Source organism: Girardinichthys multiradiatus, chromosome 23 (genome assembly GCF_021462225.1).
Source record: "Girardinichthys multiradiatus isolate DD_20200921_A chromosome 23, DD_fGirMul_XY1, whole genome shotgun sequence".
Taxonomy (NCBI): Eukaryota; Metazoa; Chordata; class Actinopteri; order Cyprinodontiformes; family Goodeidae; genus Girardinichthys; species Girardinichthys multiradiatus.
Window position 1 is genome coordinate 28727983 of NC_061815.1, and position 16054 is coordinate 28744036.

The following is a 16054-nucleotide window of genomic DNA, read 5'->3' on the forward strand; positions in this document are numbered from 1 at the left end:
TTAAATTTCTTTGCAAACAAGGAATACTCTTGAAACACAGCTGTATCCTTGTCATTTTTTTAACTTCCAATAATGTTTTATAACTTAAATAATTTTCTCAGTTGAATTGTTTTAGTTTTCAAAAACTGTGCCCAAAATTACCTCATCCCACTTTGTGCTTGGTTTACATAATGAATTAGTTTTACATGTCATGAAAAAAAAACACAGTGACTGTATGACATCACATCATCATATATTTCTGAAGCCAAGAAAAAAAAAAAAGCTGCCAGAAGGATCTGATCAAATAAGAAACAACTAAAACAAAATAAAAAAACGGATCAATGCATTATTTGAGGTCTCAATATTTAATGGCTCAATTAAAATGAATTGACATGAAAAATCATTTTACCATATGCAAGGTTTTTTTTCATAGAATTAAGTGGGATATCTTACAAAGGCATGACAACACAGACTGTATAGCTTTAATGGACTAATACAGATTTCCTGGCAAGCATTGAAGCCTTCTCTCAAAACAAACTTGACCCGACTCACACATGACTAATTTACAAGCATATACTTAAGTCTTTTATCATGTTGTTTTCTATTCTTTTTGTACAAGATACATTTGTATACATAAAATTGTCCAACAAGGTGTGTGGCCGTACACACACTTACATACATACAAGCATACTTGCAAAGAGACACGTGCTCTCTTGCTCATACACAAAATCACCTACAAACACATTCAGTCTCATGAATATTATGCATATGTATTCAATACAACAGAGATTGTCATCTCATCACATCATCTCATTTTTTTTTTTTTGTCTTTTTGCTTGCTGTGGACAAAGTAATTTCCAGTTTTTTCAAGTCTTTCAAGTTTGCAACCATTATCATTTGTTAGGGGTTCCACTATGTACAATTTCAAATCCAGATCAACTGACTGTATAGATATTTGATATTTGTGAATCTGTAGAGGTATAAGTGGTATGGTGACTTCACAAGGTTTGGATGTGTACACTGTATAACATTTCTCTTGCACAGAACAGGAAGAGAAGTTTATATCTACAAAGACACTGATTCTAAACATATGGATGCATGAAGCACGCAGTCCAAAAATGTCAAAATGTCTTGTCAGAATCCAAACAGTTCATGCAAACTATGACACAGAGTTGACATGGTGACCAATAACACTCCTCCTTATCAAGGAATCTGGAAAAGGAGGAAATACTTTGCTGTTTTATAAAACATTTTCTCAGTTTTCTGTCTTTGCAGTGGAATGACAATGAAAAATTATGAAAACATTCAGAGCAGTATCATGTGAAGTGAAAACTTGTGAGCATTAATCATTTTGACTTTTTCAATAATTCTAGAAACAGAGTAATCTTGACAAAGAGAAACCAGGTCCTCAAAGCTGTCTGGTATTGGAAAATAATAATTACATCAGTGGGCATACAAATTATATGCCTTTTGTTCTAAAAAATAAATAATACATCAGATAAAACCAAATGCAGCCTAGTTTTAAGGAACAAAAGAGAAACTAAGAATTGATCTTTGTATCAAAACAACATCCTTACAGGTTTATATTCATGCTGTTATTTTATCACACCCCTCTTTCACCACAAGCGGCTGTGGCAACACTGCAGCATAAAGAAGCTACATATGTTGTAGATGGGAAATTGTGTGTTTACTTAAAACATGTTAAAGAATATAGCAATTAAAACAATCACATTTTAATTACAGTGCAACAGTGGGTATAGCATTCCATTCTTATACCAGATATACACTCTCTGGCCACTTTATTAAGCACACTTTTGGTACTTTATTAGGTACCCCACCCCCTTGCCTCCAGAATATCGATAATTATTTATGGAATCCATTCAGCAATATATTAGAAACATTCCTCAGAGATTTTAGTCCATATTGACATGATAGCATTTGGATATCCTCCTTTACCATACCACAAAGGTGCTACAGTGGATTAACATTTGGTGAATGTAGAGGCCATTGGAGTACAATGCATTCATTGCTCTGTTCAAGAAACCAGACTTGGTGCATTTTCCAACTGAAAGTAGCTATCAAAACTTAGGTACAATGTAGTCATAAAGGGATGGACAAAGGGATGGTTAGCAGTTGATTTTAATAATGTCCTATTGCTACTAATGGGCTGAAAGTGTGTCCAGAAAATATTCCCTACACCATTACACCACCATCACCAGCCTTAACTGTTAAATGTGTATGCCTTCATGTTGTTTACCCCAAATTCATCAAAATGTTGTCAGTTGACAGGAGGGTCTCCCAGTGTCTACTTCTGTAGCTTATTTGCTTCAAAATCCAACAGGCTTTGTGTTCAGACAGTAATTCAGAGATCTTGGTTGTAATGGTAGTTATTTGAGCTACTTTTGCCTCTTTATGATCTTGGTGCAACTAATAGATTGGCAATTGAGTGTAGTCTCTCTATTTAGGTAGAGGGAGTAGGGCAAAGGACAATTTTCAGTATTATATCTATAAACAATCCAACAAAAAAAATATTTTTAAGACCTCTCTTTAAAAATATCTAATGGTTATTTCATATTTTTGTCTTAGTGGAGTGTATTTAACAGATGTATCTACCACACAAATTAAAGGGTGGTAAGAGACTACAAATAATTATGAATATTTATTAAGTGTCTGATATGTGGAGATGAATCTGTGTTTAGCCTACTGAAAAAACTAAACGTTTCCCTGACATTATGATGTATGTTCCATTTGATATGTGATCCTTTTGATTAAAAATACATTAGTAATACCATTTAGTCTGCTAAAACAATGGGAGAAGAGGGGAAAGTAGAGCAAGATGGAAAAAAGTAAAATAATTGGTAAATTAGCTGAAATTGGGTTTTGAGATTGGGACATTTTCTCAAACAGATGAGCATAGAAGGGTATAGCTAAGTTGACTGTTTTGAATTCAATTCATTTTCATAATTGACTCAGGTGAAATTGAACTGCCCTTTCTTTGTCCTTGACACACTGTTCCCTTAAGTGATCATTTCAGTGAATATCAGATAAATCCCCTTTATATTGTTAAGAAGCATTATTTGAGAGAGTAGAATAGCTCAAAGCATACAAACACAATTTGCCTTGCACCTTCCCTCGAGGATATGGCACTACATTATAGATTTAGGCCTGCTCCCAATTTGCAAGATGCAACAAAAAATGAATTGCATGAGTCATATACCTGATGATGTTGACACCTGGCTTGGATGGTACAGGAAAGATAAATGGATATCAGCAAAGTTACCTATTGGTGTGGCAATACAGTATGCTGCACCCAATCTGTTACAAGTTAGTCTGAATTTGTTATTATCATCAGAGTAACTTTGCATGTTTGGGCAGAGATGCCATTTTTAACTGTGTGAGGGATGACCGGCAGAGGACACCTCTTAAATAAATCCCAGCGTTTATTTTAATAAAAAGCACAGAAAGCACAGAAAGCAAAAATAATTCACTTAGACCCTTGATGTTGTTGAAATTCAAACAGGCTTGTATTTTTTTTTCTAGTGCCAATAAAATGTAAACGCTGATCTTAGAAACGCATCAACCCGCAGCAACTGATGTTGAAACACTGGTGTTATTAACAGTGTTATATAAAAACTGCACTCTTTGAGCTTTTGTTACCTTTTTTCTTCGCCTTTGTATCTATTGATGGGTTACCAATAGAATCTCTCCAAGCTTCCTAACCACAATATGGTTCACAACGGAAATAACACATCAATGTAATTATGTTGAGACTGCCATTTTTTCGCTCCATATGTGATTTTATGAAGAGTTTCTGAGCAGCAAAACTGGAATAATGTAAACAAAAGGAAAAAAAAAACAAAAGCTACATTTCCAAAGCACATCTTTTTTTGTCTTTCAAGATCAAGCTACAGTGATAATGCTGTGAGTAAACATTTAAAGGAGTTGGCAGTAATGTTGCAATGACCATATGGAAAACATCTTGAGTATGCATATGTGCATGAACAAGTAGTTTGTGTTGTTTTGAAAATGTTGTTTGTTTTCTGGTCCTTGATGAAAATGTAGAGTGCAAAAGATGAAAATACAAGTCTACTATTGGCCTAGATTTGCTTTGTGGATATTTTTTCCTTTTTTTTTTTAACCCTTCTGCAGTCCCCTGACTAAAATAGACTTCTAAAACACTTTGGGTAACAACATCTCTCACTGCCAAAGGAGTTTGGTACACTTGTTATAAAGAGGAATACTTCACTAGAACTTCAACATAAACACCACCAGCCCAGAGCTCATAATTAACATTTAGCCTGATTTAGCTCACTCATAACACAAAGTACTGTATTAGCGTTTGCATCTTTGCCAGAAATTAGTCTTTTAGGACACCGTCATTGTAAGCTAGGCCTGTGAGGCTTAAAGTGTACAGGTCCCATTTCCTTATCACAGCAAACATCACTAAAGAAAAAGCAAAGAAATGCTCTTTTTCTGTAATTGATCTACTTTGGTATAGAACTACTTTTTATTTATAACACAAGGGGATGATGAGTTTAGCCTTTCGTTCCTTTCAAATGCAAAAGCTGTCAGATTGATTTCATTTAATTGTGTCTGAACAACATCATCGTAGTTTCATTCATTCTCAGGTGTCTTCATTGGTAAAACTGAGCTTGCGCTGATCAAAGTTATTGAAATTACACATACCTCTAGAGGTATGCGTACATAGCAATTATTAAGTCTCAAGCCATCTATAAATGGAGTTTTATTTACTTTAAGTCAGGCCAGTGAAGATCTGTCTCTTACAGCTGGTGCTCATGTAGGAAAGAGCTGCTGCCACCAGTAGGAGTGTGCTGCCCAGGCGAGGAGAAACTTGCCAGTGGGATGACCTTCACCGGGTCCTCCTTCTTACTGCTGCAGTGTCTATCCAGGGTGTTGTAGAACTGTGGCCGGTGGAACCCTTTGTCCAGTTCATCTCTTTTGGGCACAGACCTGCCCAGAGTGTGGCGGCCATCCATGACCCCCATGCCGCCTATGTTAGCTTTTACTCCCTGAAAGCCAAAGGAGGGGAATGCAGCAGTGATGGTGGTGGTGGTTGGGGTGGGGCTGTTGCTGCCAGGGCTCTGGAACTGGGCCAGGGTTGGGGGCATCCAGCAGCTGTCAGAGTGGCCCAGTATCAGACACTCCTGGGTGCAGGTCTCAGAGGCCTCAGCCAAAGCTTTTTTCAAATTTACCTCGATGGCTGCAAAAAGAATAGACAGAAGAAGAAAAAAAAAAAAACGGTTAATAACACAATTTGAACAGAGTAGAAAAAGTTACTGATCATTTCAATTTTTTCTCAGTGAATCTATTTCTGAGGCTGTTTGCATTAAATTTACACCAGATGTTGGCAGCAACCCAAGTATTCCACACATACAAAGAATATCAGCACAAATTAGCCCACAAATTATGTCAAGTGTAATAAAATAGAAGTACGTATGAAAAAGTACTGAACACAGTTACATAAATGTATTAAGTAGAAAAGCCTTTTGGTAATGAGAACCTCAAAACACCTCCTTTAAGTTGCATGTACACTTAGGTTTGAACCTCAAAACACCTCCTTTAAGTTGCATGTACACTTAGGTTTGATGTTGAACCGTGCTCCCACACAAACTGTCTATGCACGTATGCCCTCTAATCTTCAGTTCTTTCCATTGCTTTGCAACTAAATGCAAACTAGGAGCTAGCAGGTTTTTTCTTCTGTCTAAAACAAATCTGGATCTTATTTGTCTTTGTTTTCTGGATCTTTGTGTTGCTGAGAAATGAACCCACACTTTATCTTCAGATTCTATATATAGATACAATAAATAAAAATATAACATAGTTTCTTATCTCATCTTTCTTTCAGTTATATGAACTCTACCAGTACCATATGATGAAAAACACAGCAGCAAACTTATGTGTTGGTGTCGTGTTGTTAGTGTGATGCATCATGCCATTTTCCCCCAAAATGTGGTATGTGCATCAACTATACACTTTCAGTATTTCATTGACTTGTCCAAGTGTGCTGCAGAAAACCTTAAACAAGCCTTAATATGTTAATATGTTTTTCTTCAGCAGTGGTGTCTTATGAAGACAGCAGGCATAGAGGCTACTGCATTACGTTTTGTTGTAATGGAAATATTTGTTCTAATATCGCCAGGTCCTTCTAAAGCTGCTTGTCAGAGGGCTTTGGGTATTGGACAACTTTCAAAAAACATTTTTTTAATTCTGTCAGAAATCACCAACCTATGGCTAATTTATTTATTAAAAAGTTAACGTGTTTAGTAATTTTCTCCACACTGTACAGAGAGCACAGTTGGAATCCATTGATTTAAGGAAGTCAATGCACTAAGTGAACTCATGAATCATAATATTAACAGAAAAAGTTGCAGTCTTATCCGAGGTTGATCCACAAAATGTCAGCCTTTTAGTGAAATGAAAGTCAGTTATAAATGTTTCATTTCTTCTTGTAATGAGAAAAACACCAGCAGAGCATTTAATTTCCATTGGTATTCCCTCGACTGTTTCTGTTTACCTACAATATGCGATGAATTCCCTGTAGCTTAATTAGAGTTTGAAAAAATATGTCTCGCTGTTTGTGTCTCAGATTGGCTGTAGTGTGTTAAATATTTAATGAACATCTTAACAAAGCACTGTTTATTCTAATCACTGTCAATGCCCTTTTGATTACTTGGAATCCAAAACAAATCTGGTAAAACTGAGATACTCAAAGACCAGAGACTGGAAGGAAAGGATTGATTGACTCGGTAATATTGAAAACATAGGATGGTATAAAAAAGAAACAGTAAAGCAATAAAAGAAAATATAAAAGGATAAACAACTAATATAAGGATCTATAACAGACAAACAATCTAAGAGCCTCAATGTGAGACACACTGAACCAACATTTATGTTTCCTGCATGGAAAGAAGGAAAAAATGAAGGAATGATGAGATCAGTGTGCAAGGCCAAGGACTCAGAGTATCTTATCTCATTATCCCAACATTGACATCACATGTGGAATGAGTCTGGGATGAGGCCTCAGCATAGAGACTTAGCAATAAAGCCTGTCATGGCAGATAATTAGAATGTAAAACAGTATGCACCAAGGCAACCCAGAGCCTGCAGTGTTATGTTTCCTGGGCCGTGCAAAGGAAAGAAAGGTCCTCATTCAAACATCACACTGCTCCTCTAGGCCCCAGCTTCAAGCTGTCATGTAGAAATTATTTAGTGTATTTGCATAAGTAAGAATGTTATAAATAATTAAGACGCCTTAGACCCTGATGCAAAGTAAGTACTATTTCCTTCACACACAGTTCTACACACTCTATATATTTCTTTTACACTGATATTAGAAAAAAAACAACAACTTTGTTTTGCAAAGTTCTACATGAAATTAAAATGACAAATTTAATTGAATGTCAACGAAAATCCTCATTTTGATTATATGTCATAACACTTATGCCTCATGAAGATTGGTGCAAAACACCTTTCTTTTAAGTTTGTGCTCCCAGGATTTGAATATCGTTGTGCCACCTTTAATTATCAGAGAAGCGTCTGAAAATGAGTCGCACGGTACAAATTGTGAGGGTATATTTGGACTGCCCCCGTGGAGCTAAATCTGTCCTCTCCATATTGAACTGGAGTCACAGAGCAGGAGTGTATAAATCCCTTGGGCGGTAAATGTGTCACCTTTCAGAGGGTCACTAACTTCATTAAGGCAAAAATGAATGCTGCTTTCTCTTTCTCGGAGCTAGCACAATAGAGCTGAGCCAAGGTTCCACCGTGAGCCTCAGTCAATCTTTGTCCGAGTGTTTTTTTTTGGTGGAGCACTTTTAGGTTGCTAATGGTTTTCATCAGGGTGCTAGGGGTAACATAAGTGTCGCACTCAAGCATTTAGGTAAACTGACAAATTGGGTTGTTTTTTACAACTCGGTGGTTTTTCATTATATTAAACTGATCTATGCAAACACAGGTGAAGTTCTGCTAAACACATATTGTCATCTACACAATATAAGGAATATACAGCCTTCAGATGCTGCGGCAAGCATCAATCTTCATTGATAGGGTACAATTTTATGATTAATAATAAATCATTTCTCCAAGTCTGAACAAATGTACTGACACCTCCGGTTTATATTACACAAATCTTACAATAGTAAAAGGTGATGGGCTTTAAATATTCCAAACTTTTTTAACATATTAATCACTCAAACACATCTTAAGAAAGACCAAAAGGAATTAAAAATATCAAGTGCAGGCCGGGGCTATCTAAATGTTAAGACACTTTATTTTGGTTCCAATCAAGTAATATGGTGTAAAATCAAACTCCTTTTAGGCAGAGTATAAATGTTATTATTCTGTCTAAGGTGTCTAAACTGATTCAGGCTGCTGTTCATTAAGTTCCAGTCTCAAATAGTGAGTGAAGATTTTGTCTGCTTCTGATCTACATTCTATCAAATTAAACATTTTTAAATAAATGTAACATTCAATATGTGTCATTGTCCTTATCAGACATCCTTATTTTATAGCTTTAGGTTTATAAATCGTCATATATATTATTTAATAAATTTTTGTAACAGGAATATTTATGGTTAAGCTACTGGTGTTTCTGTTACCAAATATTTGTGATCTGCCAAGATTACAAGAAGTCTTAAACACTGAAATGTTAGTTGAGAATGAATGACATCTATCCACAAAACACATAAGATTAAAGTCAATGTTCCTCAAGAATTAAACAACCTGTGGCAAACATGAAGCCAGGCAACTATACCTCGAGTATACATTTATTTGTATATTATGTGGTAGATCAAAGAACACAGATTTAGCTATTCTGCAGAAATTAAAATGTTCTCTGGTCTGGTCTTCTTTACACAGCTTGAACTAATAACAGCCTGGTTTTGTATAAAATATTTCTTAAATTGCCTCTCCTAAAGACACGAGCCCGTGCTATTTTCAATTCCGGTGGGATAGTTCAGAGAGGCTGCAGTAGGTTTGGGAGGGTACAAGGAAGACTTGAGTGATGTCGCTGACAGCTCTTGTTGCTTTTGTCAGCCAGAGGTACACCACAGCCCCTTTGTGATGCCGCTGCCTTTTGTATTCTGGGAAAACAACTGTACCCCACAGAGCTTTCGGAAGAAATCACTCATCAGTGATGCAACAGATCTTGTGGTGTGAACATTCTTTCCTGTGTTCCCTTCAAGGAAATTTGAATGGCAGACAACTGGGGATAATAGCATACAATGGGATGTAATAGACAATGCAAGTGAGATCAGACCTACTTATCTCATTTGAAAAAATTCAGCTTTACTGAGTACCGTTGATGTTTCCCTGACACCTGTATACTAAACTGTTTGATGTGCACTGAACATCCAATCAAAGCTTCACTGAGACTTTATTGCACCTCGCTGTAAAAACAAATTCATGGTTTAATTCAAAACAATCTGACCCATTACGGATCTAAGAAAAATGCCTTTGCTAAGTAGTTTAAGACAGCATATGACCTATGACATTATTGCCCTGTTGATCAATCACAAGGTCTATATCTGTAATAGCCTACATCAATCTTGTTTTCCAACATGCATGTTACCCTTTTTTGCATGGCCAAACATGACAAAACATTAAACATTTCTGAACATTTCTTGGAAACAGGCTCAGATGAAGGATTCCCAGTTTGTATGTGAAATATGCAAGAATGCCATCATCAAGTGAAAATATTGGTTGAATTACATTTGAAACTCTGAAGTAGTGGCTGACAGTGAAACCACATCTCTGTCTTTCTCAATTATGTAAGGAATCTGCATTCCCACTCCTAATTTAGAACAACTTGTAATCCGGAAACAAAGTGAAATAAATCAAACATTCAGGTGCATGCTTCGACATACTAATAGAGAGATATGGTCTATGTTATAAAAATAAAACTTCTCCTACATTGTAATGTAAAAACACGACTCCATTAGAGATGTGCCAGGAAATCGTGAGGTGACTAAAATCAGTTGATTTTCAGCTCTATCAACCCTGACAATAAAGCTGGTCACAAACTCAAAAGTACAAACTTCTGTTGATCACTGAACACACCTTACTTAGGCCCCAGTATCGGAAATGTGCTTAAAAGGAAGTCAAGGAACCACTGAAATGAATAGCTGCTTAAAAGGAAACAGTATTTTCTACACATTGAGACATATGAGGTTTATTCAGGTCCTGAGAGAGCAAGAGATAGTGAGGACTCAGGAGATAACTGGTAGGCTTAACCAAATGCAAGTTGCCCTGTTTTATTTATTTTTGAGTGTACAAACACTGTTATGAAACATGCTATATCTGGAAATCGTGACAAAAATTGAAATTTTAGAATTAAGATTAGGGTTTAGGGTAATTTCTGCTAACAGTGCTAATTGCTAATATACAAAGCTGAAGCAAGTTTAAAATGTCAGATCCATAATCATTTTGGCTTTGTATTAATAGTAAAATCTTATTTCACAGCGACTTCTCTCTCACAAACAACGATGTGACATTTCCACAATATAAATAATAAAAGACCCCTCATCTAAGGAGGGCTAGAAAGACTATTTTGGATGCTGTTTTTTTATATTCTTGTGATATAGTTCTCAGAGAGAAACAAGAATCATCTAAAATGTAAGCTTTACAAAAGTCAGAGATCAAAAATAGCCCAGAAACTTCTGATCGCTGCATCTCTAGACTCCATGCATCATGCTTAGCATTGAGAAGACGGTCGTTCAGTTTCTAGGAGTTGTATTTTTCCTTTTAAATGTATCCCATTATAAAATTCAGTAATGCAAATACATGATCTCCAGTGCTGAAATATACCCATACCATAACCTCTCTCTCTCTGTCTGTCTCTCTCACCGTCTCTTTCACACACCCTCCCCCAAAAACACACACACACACACAGGTAAGATGCATATCAGCCATCTGACTGGATCTTCTCAGTATAACAGTATGAGATATGTAACATGACAGTTAATGATATTTAGTTGACAGAGCTTGTTACATCTTGATGAGCTTCACATTAAGATCTGCACACATATCACGATTCAGCTCATTATTTCACCATGCACAAACTCATTATTGCTAATTAAAGGGATAATTGCATGCATCTAGGACATTACATTCTTCCAAGAGCTATCAGGAAGGTGACTAGGCCTGAATCTTGCATGCATTGCAAACAATGGGTTCACAAATAAAAACACCAACAGGGTGTTCTGCCTAAATGTCTGTGTGAATGGTAATGTTTGATTTTCTTGTTTTGATTCATTCCTTTGAATCACACCTTTAGTTAGTTTACTTTATGCCATACATTTTACACACACATTGTAACTGGGTAATGTATTTCTTCTCATTCACATTCACAGGTGATATTGTTTTGTACACAACACTTAAATTGTTCATCCATATTCTAGAGTTTATAATAATAATAATAATACAATAATTTGGTATGAACAGGCAAAAATATCCAACTGGGTACTCAATTGTATGTAATTGTGAAACCAGAAGACAGAAAAATAACAATGTGACAGGCTCTTTCAAAGAACAAAAGTGGCTTAATAATTAAACTTTATTTGTCACTCTGCCTGAAACCCATTGCAAACACACAAGAAAGGTTATTAACAAGTAGGGCCAATAAAGGTCTTTGGTTTTTCACTGAGAAGAGGGATGCCATTATATGAAGGAAGGGCAACTGTTTTGTTTCTGTAGAGTTACAAATACAAAGCAGCCCAGATATGAATGTCTAACATCTCTCATGAATTGTGTTAGATTAGACTTATTGCAAACGAATGTGACTAATTCATGCAGGAGTCCTGATGATGTGTTTGAATTCCTACACAATTAAATATTCTTTAAACTCAATAGAGACTGATTTCTGATGGACTGGACTTTATATAACACAATTTAAAAGTCCTCCATATACATGACATTAATAATGATAAAAGTAACAGTTCGCAAGTTCTTTGCTAACATCCTTGACATTTGTGAAAAAAGAAAAGTCCTGTATCCATGGTATTCAGTTTGAAAATGTATTTTTCTTTGTATGTCAGGCTTAAATGCTATTTTCTTTGTTTTTACTTTTATTAACTGAAGGTACAGTATCATGCCATGTAAAGGCTGCCATTATTGTGGTCAAGGGCATGTAGGAGAAAAATGGCTACATTGTAGCAACAGAAAAGTGGTATGTGCTTTGGAAGTTGGATAAGGTATAACAGCAAGGTCAGCGGTGTCGTCTCTCAGATCTCTACATCTATTTTCTCTTTTTTCCTGATAAGGATAAAGAGAGTTTTTAATGCAGGTAAACAAGTTGATTCAAGGGGAACATTTATATGACTCCCCCATCCATCCATCTGGATTGAGATCTTGTGACCGTGATTTCCTGGAGTAAATTGGAGTAAAGTGAACTTGTTATGTAAAGAAATTAAATAAGTAAAACACTTATTAGCCATAATGAGATGGGGACACTGTGGTCATAAAGGGATGGCCATGGTCAGGCTGTGGTGTTTAAACAGTGCTCCTTTAGTACTAAAAAGCTCACAGTGTTCCAAGAAAATATTCCCCATACAATAACATCACCACTAACCCAAGGAAGGATGGATAAAAAAATGACTGATATTGAATGCGTTCTTATATATGATAATTTGAATAAACTTGAAATACATACTGTTGGTGCTATATCATCTTAAATCTGTTCCTCTTTCCTCTCTGACCTCTTACATCAACAAGCCATTCTTGTTTACATAACTGAATCCTCACTGGATATTTTCTCATCTCTTGGCCATTTTCTGTAAGTCTGAGAGAGGACTGTGTATGGAAATCCCAGTTGATCAGTTGTTTCTGAAGTATTCAGACCAGCCCATCTGGTACAACCATACCATGTTCAAATTTAGTTAAATCCTCAATCTTGTGCACTCTGAAACTTGGGTTGAGCTTCAGCAAGTTGTCTTCACCATATCTAAATGCCTAAATGCTCTGAGTTTGGCTGATTTGCTGTTTTTCGCTATCAAACTATTTAACTGGAATACCTAATAACGTAGCCACTAAATGTATAGTCCATTCTGTGAGGTTTTTGTCTGTTCCAGGGTCTCTTTCCAATGGGACATGCCCAAAAAACCTTCAAAAAGAGGCACCAAGATGCACCTTAATCAGATCTCAACTGGCTCCTTTATATTCAACTTTGTTTTTCCAGCTTCCTCTGACTGATTTATTCATTTGTGTCCAGAATCTTTCTGTTTTAGTCATAATCAACATTTCAGGACTATGAGCGAGGATTATAAGGTTGAGGGACTGTAAAATAGAGAGTTCGGTTTCACCATCACAGACTGGAGGAGCAGTCTAGCATCCAACATCCCCTGCTCTATCCTACCATCACAAATGAATAAGACATTAGGATACTTGTTTTCCTCTGCTTGAGGCAAAGACTGACCCCAGACTTCATCCTTTTGGCCACTCTTCAGGAAGACAAGAACTTAAGAGTTGTTGCCCAAACAACATATACTTCAAATATTAATTTTTCCAATGTCTGATATCGGAATAAAAGAAGATCTTGGCAGTGAAACCTAACTTTCATAGGAACTCTGTGGAGCACTGATGCAACGTGAGTTATAAGACATGACAAAGCCATCGCTCCCTGTTTTTCGTCTCCTAAAACAAATAGCGCCCTGAGTAACGAATGCCCTTTTTTTAGAGGAGACAATGTGACTCAGATAAAAAGGAAGTGAGGTTGTCCATATATACTCTAGTCTAATTACTTGTGATGCATTTACTAAGACGCCACTGACAACGGCGAGTCTCGAAGCCACATACGTATTTATCAGCGCTCGTGGGACCTATACAGTCCTCGCCTGTAATCCATCTAGCCTTGTCTTCCTGCGACCCCTTTTGCTTTTCTAGTGTTTGACCCATTGTAACGGAAAGTAATTGCAGGCCGAAAACAACATCTAATGATTGCTCTATCTGGGAGTCTGAGAGAGCATAAAAAGTCACAGACAGGTACTTTCAACAAAGGGAGGAGGCCTTTTTGTTCCCGACATACAATTTCAGACTACAAAGAATATTATTGACTTGGAAAAGATTAGGACACCAAAACAAATAACAAAGCACTGAGGAAGGACAAAGTGCACAAAGAGAGAAAGGATCTCTTGAACAAGCAAGTGCCAAACACTGCTTCTTTCTTTTTGTTGCCATTGATTAAAAGTATGTAGCAGGTTGAAGCACCCATTCCCTCACTGAGGCCATACAACTCACAGAGAATGTGCAGATTTAATGTAATGCATATGCTATATCTTTCACTCACTTTTGTTGTCAAGCAAGGAAAAAGCACCTTATAACTGTATTTCCCCACCACATAAAGTGCCTATAGAGAGAGAAAAACCCTGCTCTAACATCTAAAACTGCCTTTTTATGTGATTTTCATTAATAAAGGGCACAGTTGGGAAGGTGAAACACAGAAATGGTTTCCTTACACTTGATTTTTGTGCGTGTGTGACAGTTGTTGATTACATCTCTTTTATTATGCCCCGGCCACCATTGGGCCTCCCCACCTGAAGACAAGATGCCGGTGTCACCATCAACACAATCAGGCCTGGCCAAATACGCAGCATGGGCCAGATAGATGAGAGGTACAAACACTGTAACAATCTGCAATCAGCGCTTATCACCACAATGACACACAGAGGAGGAGGCACAGAGTTTCCGCGGGGGTTAGAAACACAAGACGTGCTCATGGAAGGACACACGCACCCACACATACGTGCATACACACACACACATTTTGTGATTGCTCACAGTTTAAAATCTCATACAAGGGTAGCCATTCATTCTCTTTTCTGTAAATTTGCACTTGTGCAGGCACTAGATGATACTGCAGATATACAGTGCAGGTGTGCTGGTACTGACAAGGAGGCAATACATAAATGTATATTTATAAGACAAAAAAATTGAATCTGTCTTAAAATTCATTGCACATCGAAGAATGGCTGAACATTTCCATATTGTGTAGATAATGTCAGTTGCGGGAAATGAAAATAAACAGCGAGGAATGAAAGGGGAATGAAAATGTTTTAGAGGGATTAAGAAAGAAACAAAAAATAGGTTGATTAAGTAAGAGCTGACAAAGCAGTCTTGATATTTGTGAGAAGATTGGATTATTCCAGCTGGAATACTATCAAAACAATCTTGATTATTTTGGAGACAACTTTGATGTAAAAATATACTTGTCCTTTACAACACTATAAGCTCTCAAATTAAAAGCTGATTTGAGTTGAATCATAAGCAGAGTTCTCAGAACATTCAGCCTGCTGTGTATGGAAAACCTCTTGAACCTTTTAATTTTGTTTTATTTAGATTTTATGTGATAGACCAAAACAAAGCATAACTTTGAACAGTAAGAAAAAGAATACTTGGTTTTGCATTTTTTTTTTTTTTTTTTTTTTTACAAAAAAACTTAAATTAAAGCATAGCATGCATATTTTCAGGCCATTTTAATCAAGTACTTCACAATAAAATCCAGTGCAATCAACTACCTTAAGATGTCAACTAATTAGTTAATAGAGTCTACCAGTGTGTGATTTAAACTCACCCTTTGTAATTCCATCTGAATTACAAAGGGCAAGAAACACAGCAGACAGGGAGGTGGAGTCTTTTCAGCTTTTCCCTTGTGCAGGGATTGCCACAGCAAGTCAGTACAACTTGCACACAGACTTGGCAGAGTCTGGCAGAGTCAGACTTGGCAGATCCGGATGCCCTTTCTGATTCAACTGGGAGTCAAACCCGTGTCCCCTGTATCAAAGACACAGAATTACCCCGCTACACCATGAAGGAACATAAGGAGCACAGCAGACAGGTCAGTGATATGTCACGGAGATGTCCAAAGCCAAGATAGATTATAAAACTAAATTGCAAGCTTTGAACATCTCGCATCATGCTGATTGTAGATATGTTTATACTGTTTAATTTGTATTGTATTGCACCGACTACGCCAAAACAAATTCCTTGTATGTCCAAAAACGTACTTGGTAATAAAGCTTTTCTGATTCTGATTCTGATGTAAAAAATTTTATTTTTTGGAAAT

At 36.6% G+C, this 16054-nt stretch overlaps 1 protein-coding gene across 3 annotated transcripts in view; it reads right to left on the reverse strand.

The window, feature by feature from the left end:
• Window positions 1–328: 328 nt before the first annotated feature.
• pcdh11 (protocadherin 11) overlaps window positions 329–16054 on the reverse strand; it is a 208556-nt gene continuing 192830 nt past the window's right edge. For all 3 annotated transcript variants that reach the window (XM_047353260.1, XM_047353259.1, XM_047353261.1), the window contains one exon: window positions 329–5200. In XM_047353260.1, coding sequence (XP_047209216.1) covers window positions 4761–5200 — 440 coding nt within the window. In that variant the 3' untranslated portion in view covers window positions 329–4760. The remainder of the gene's footprint in view (window positions 5201–16054) is intronic.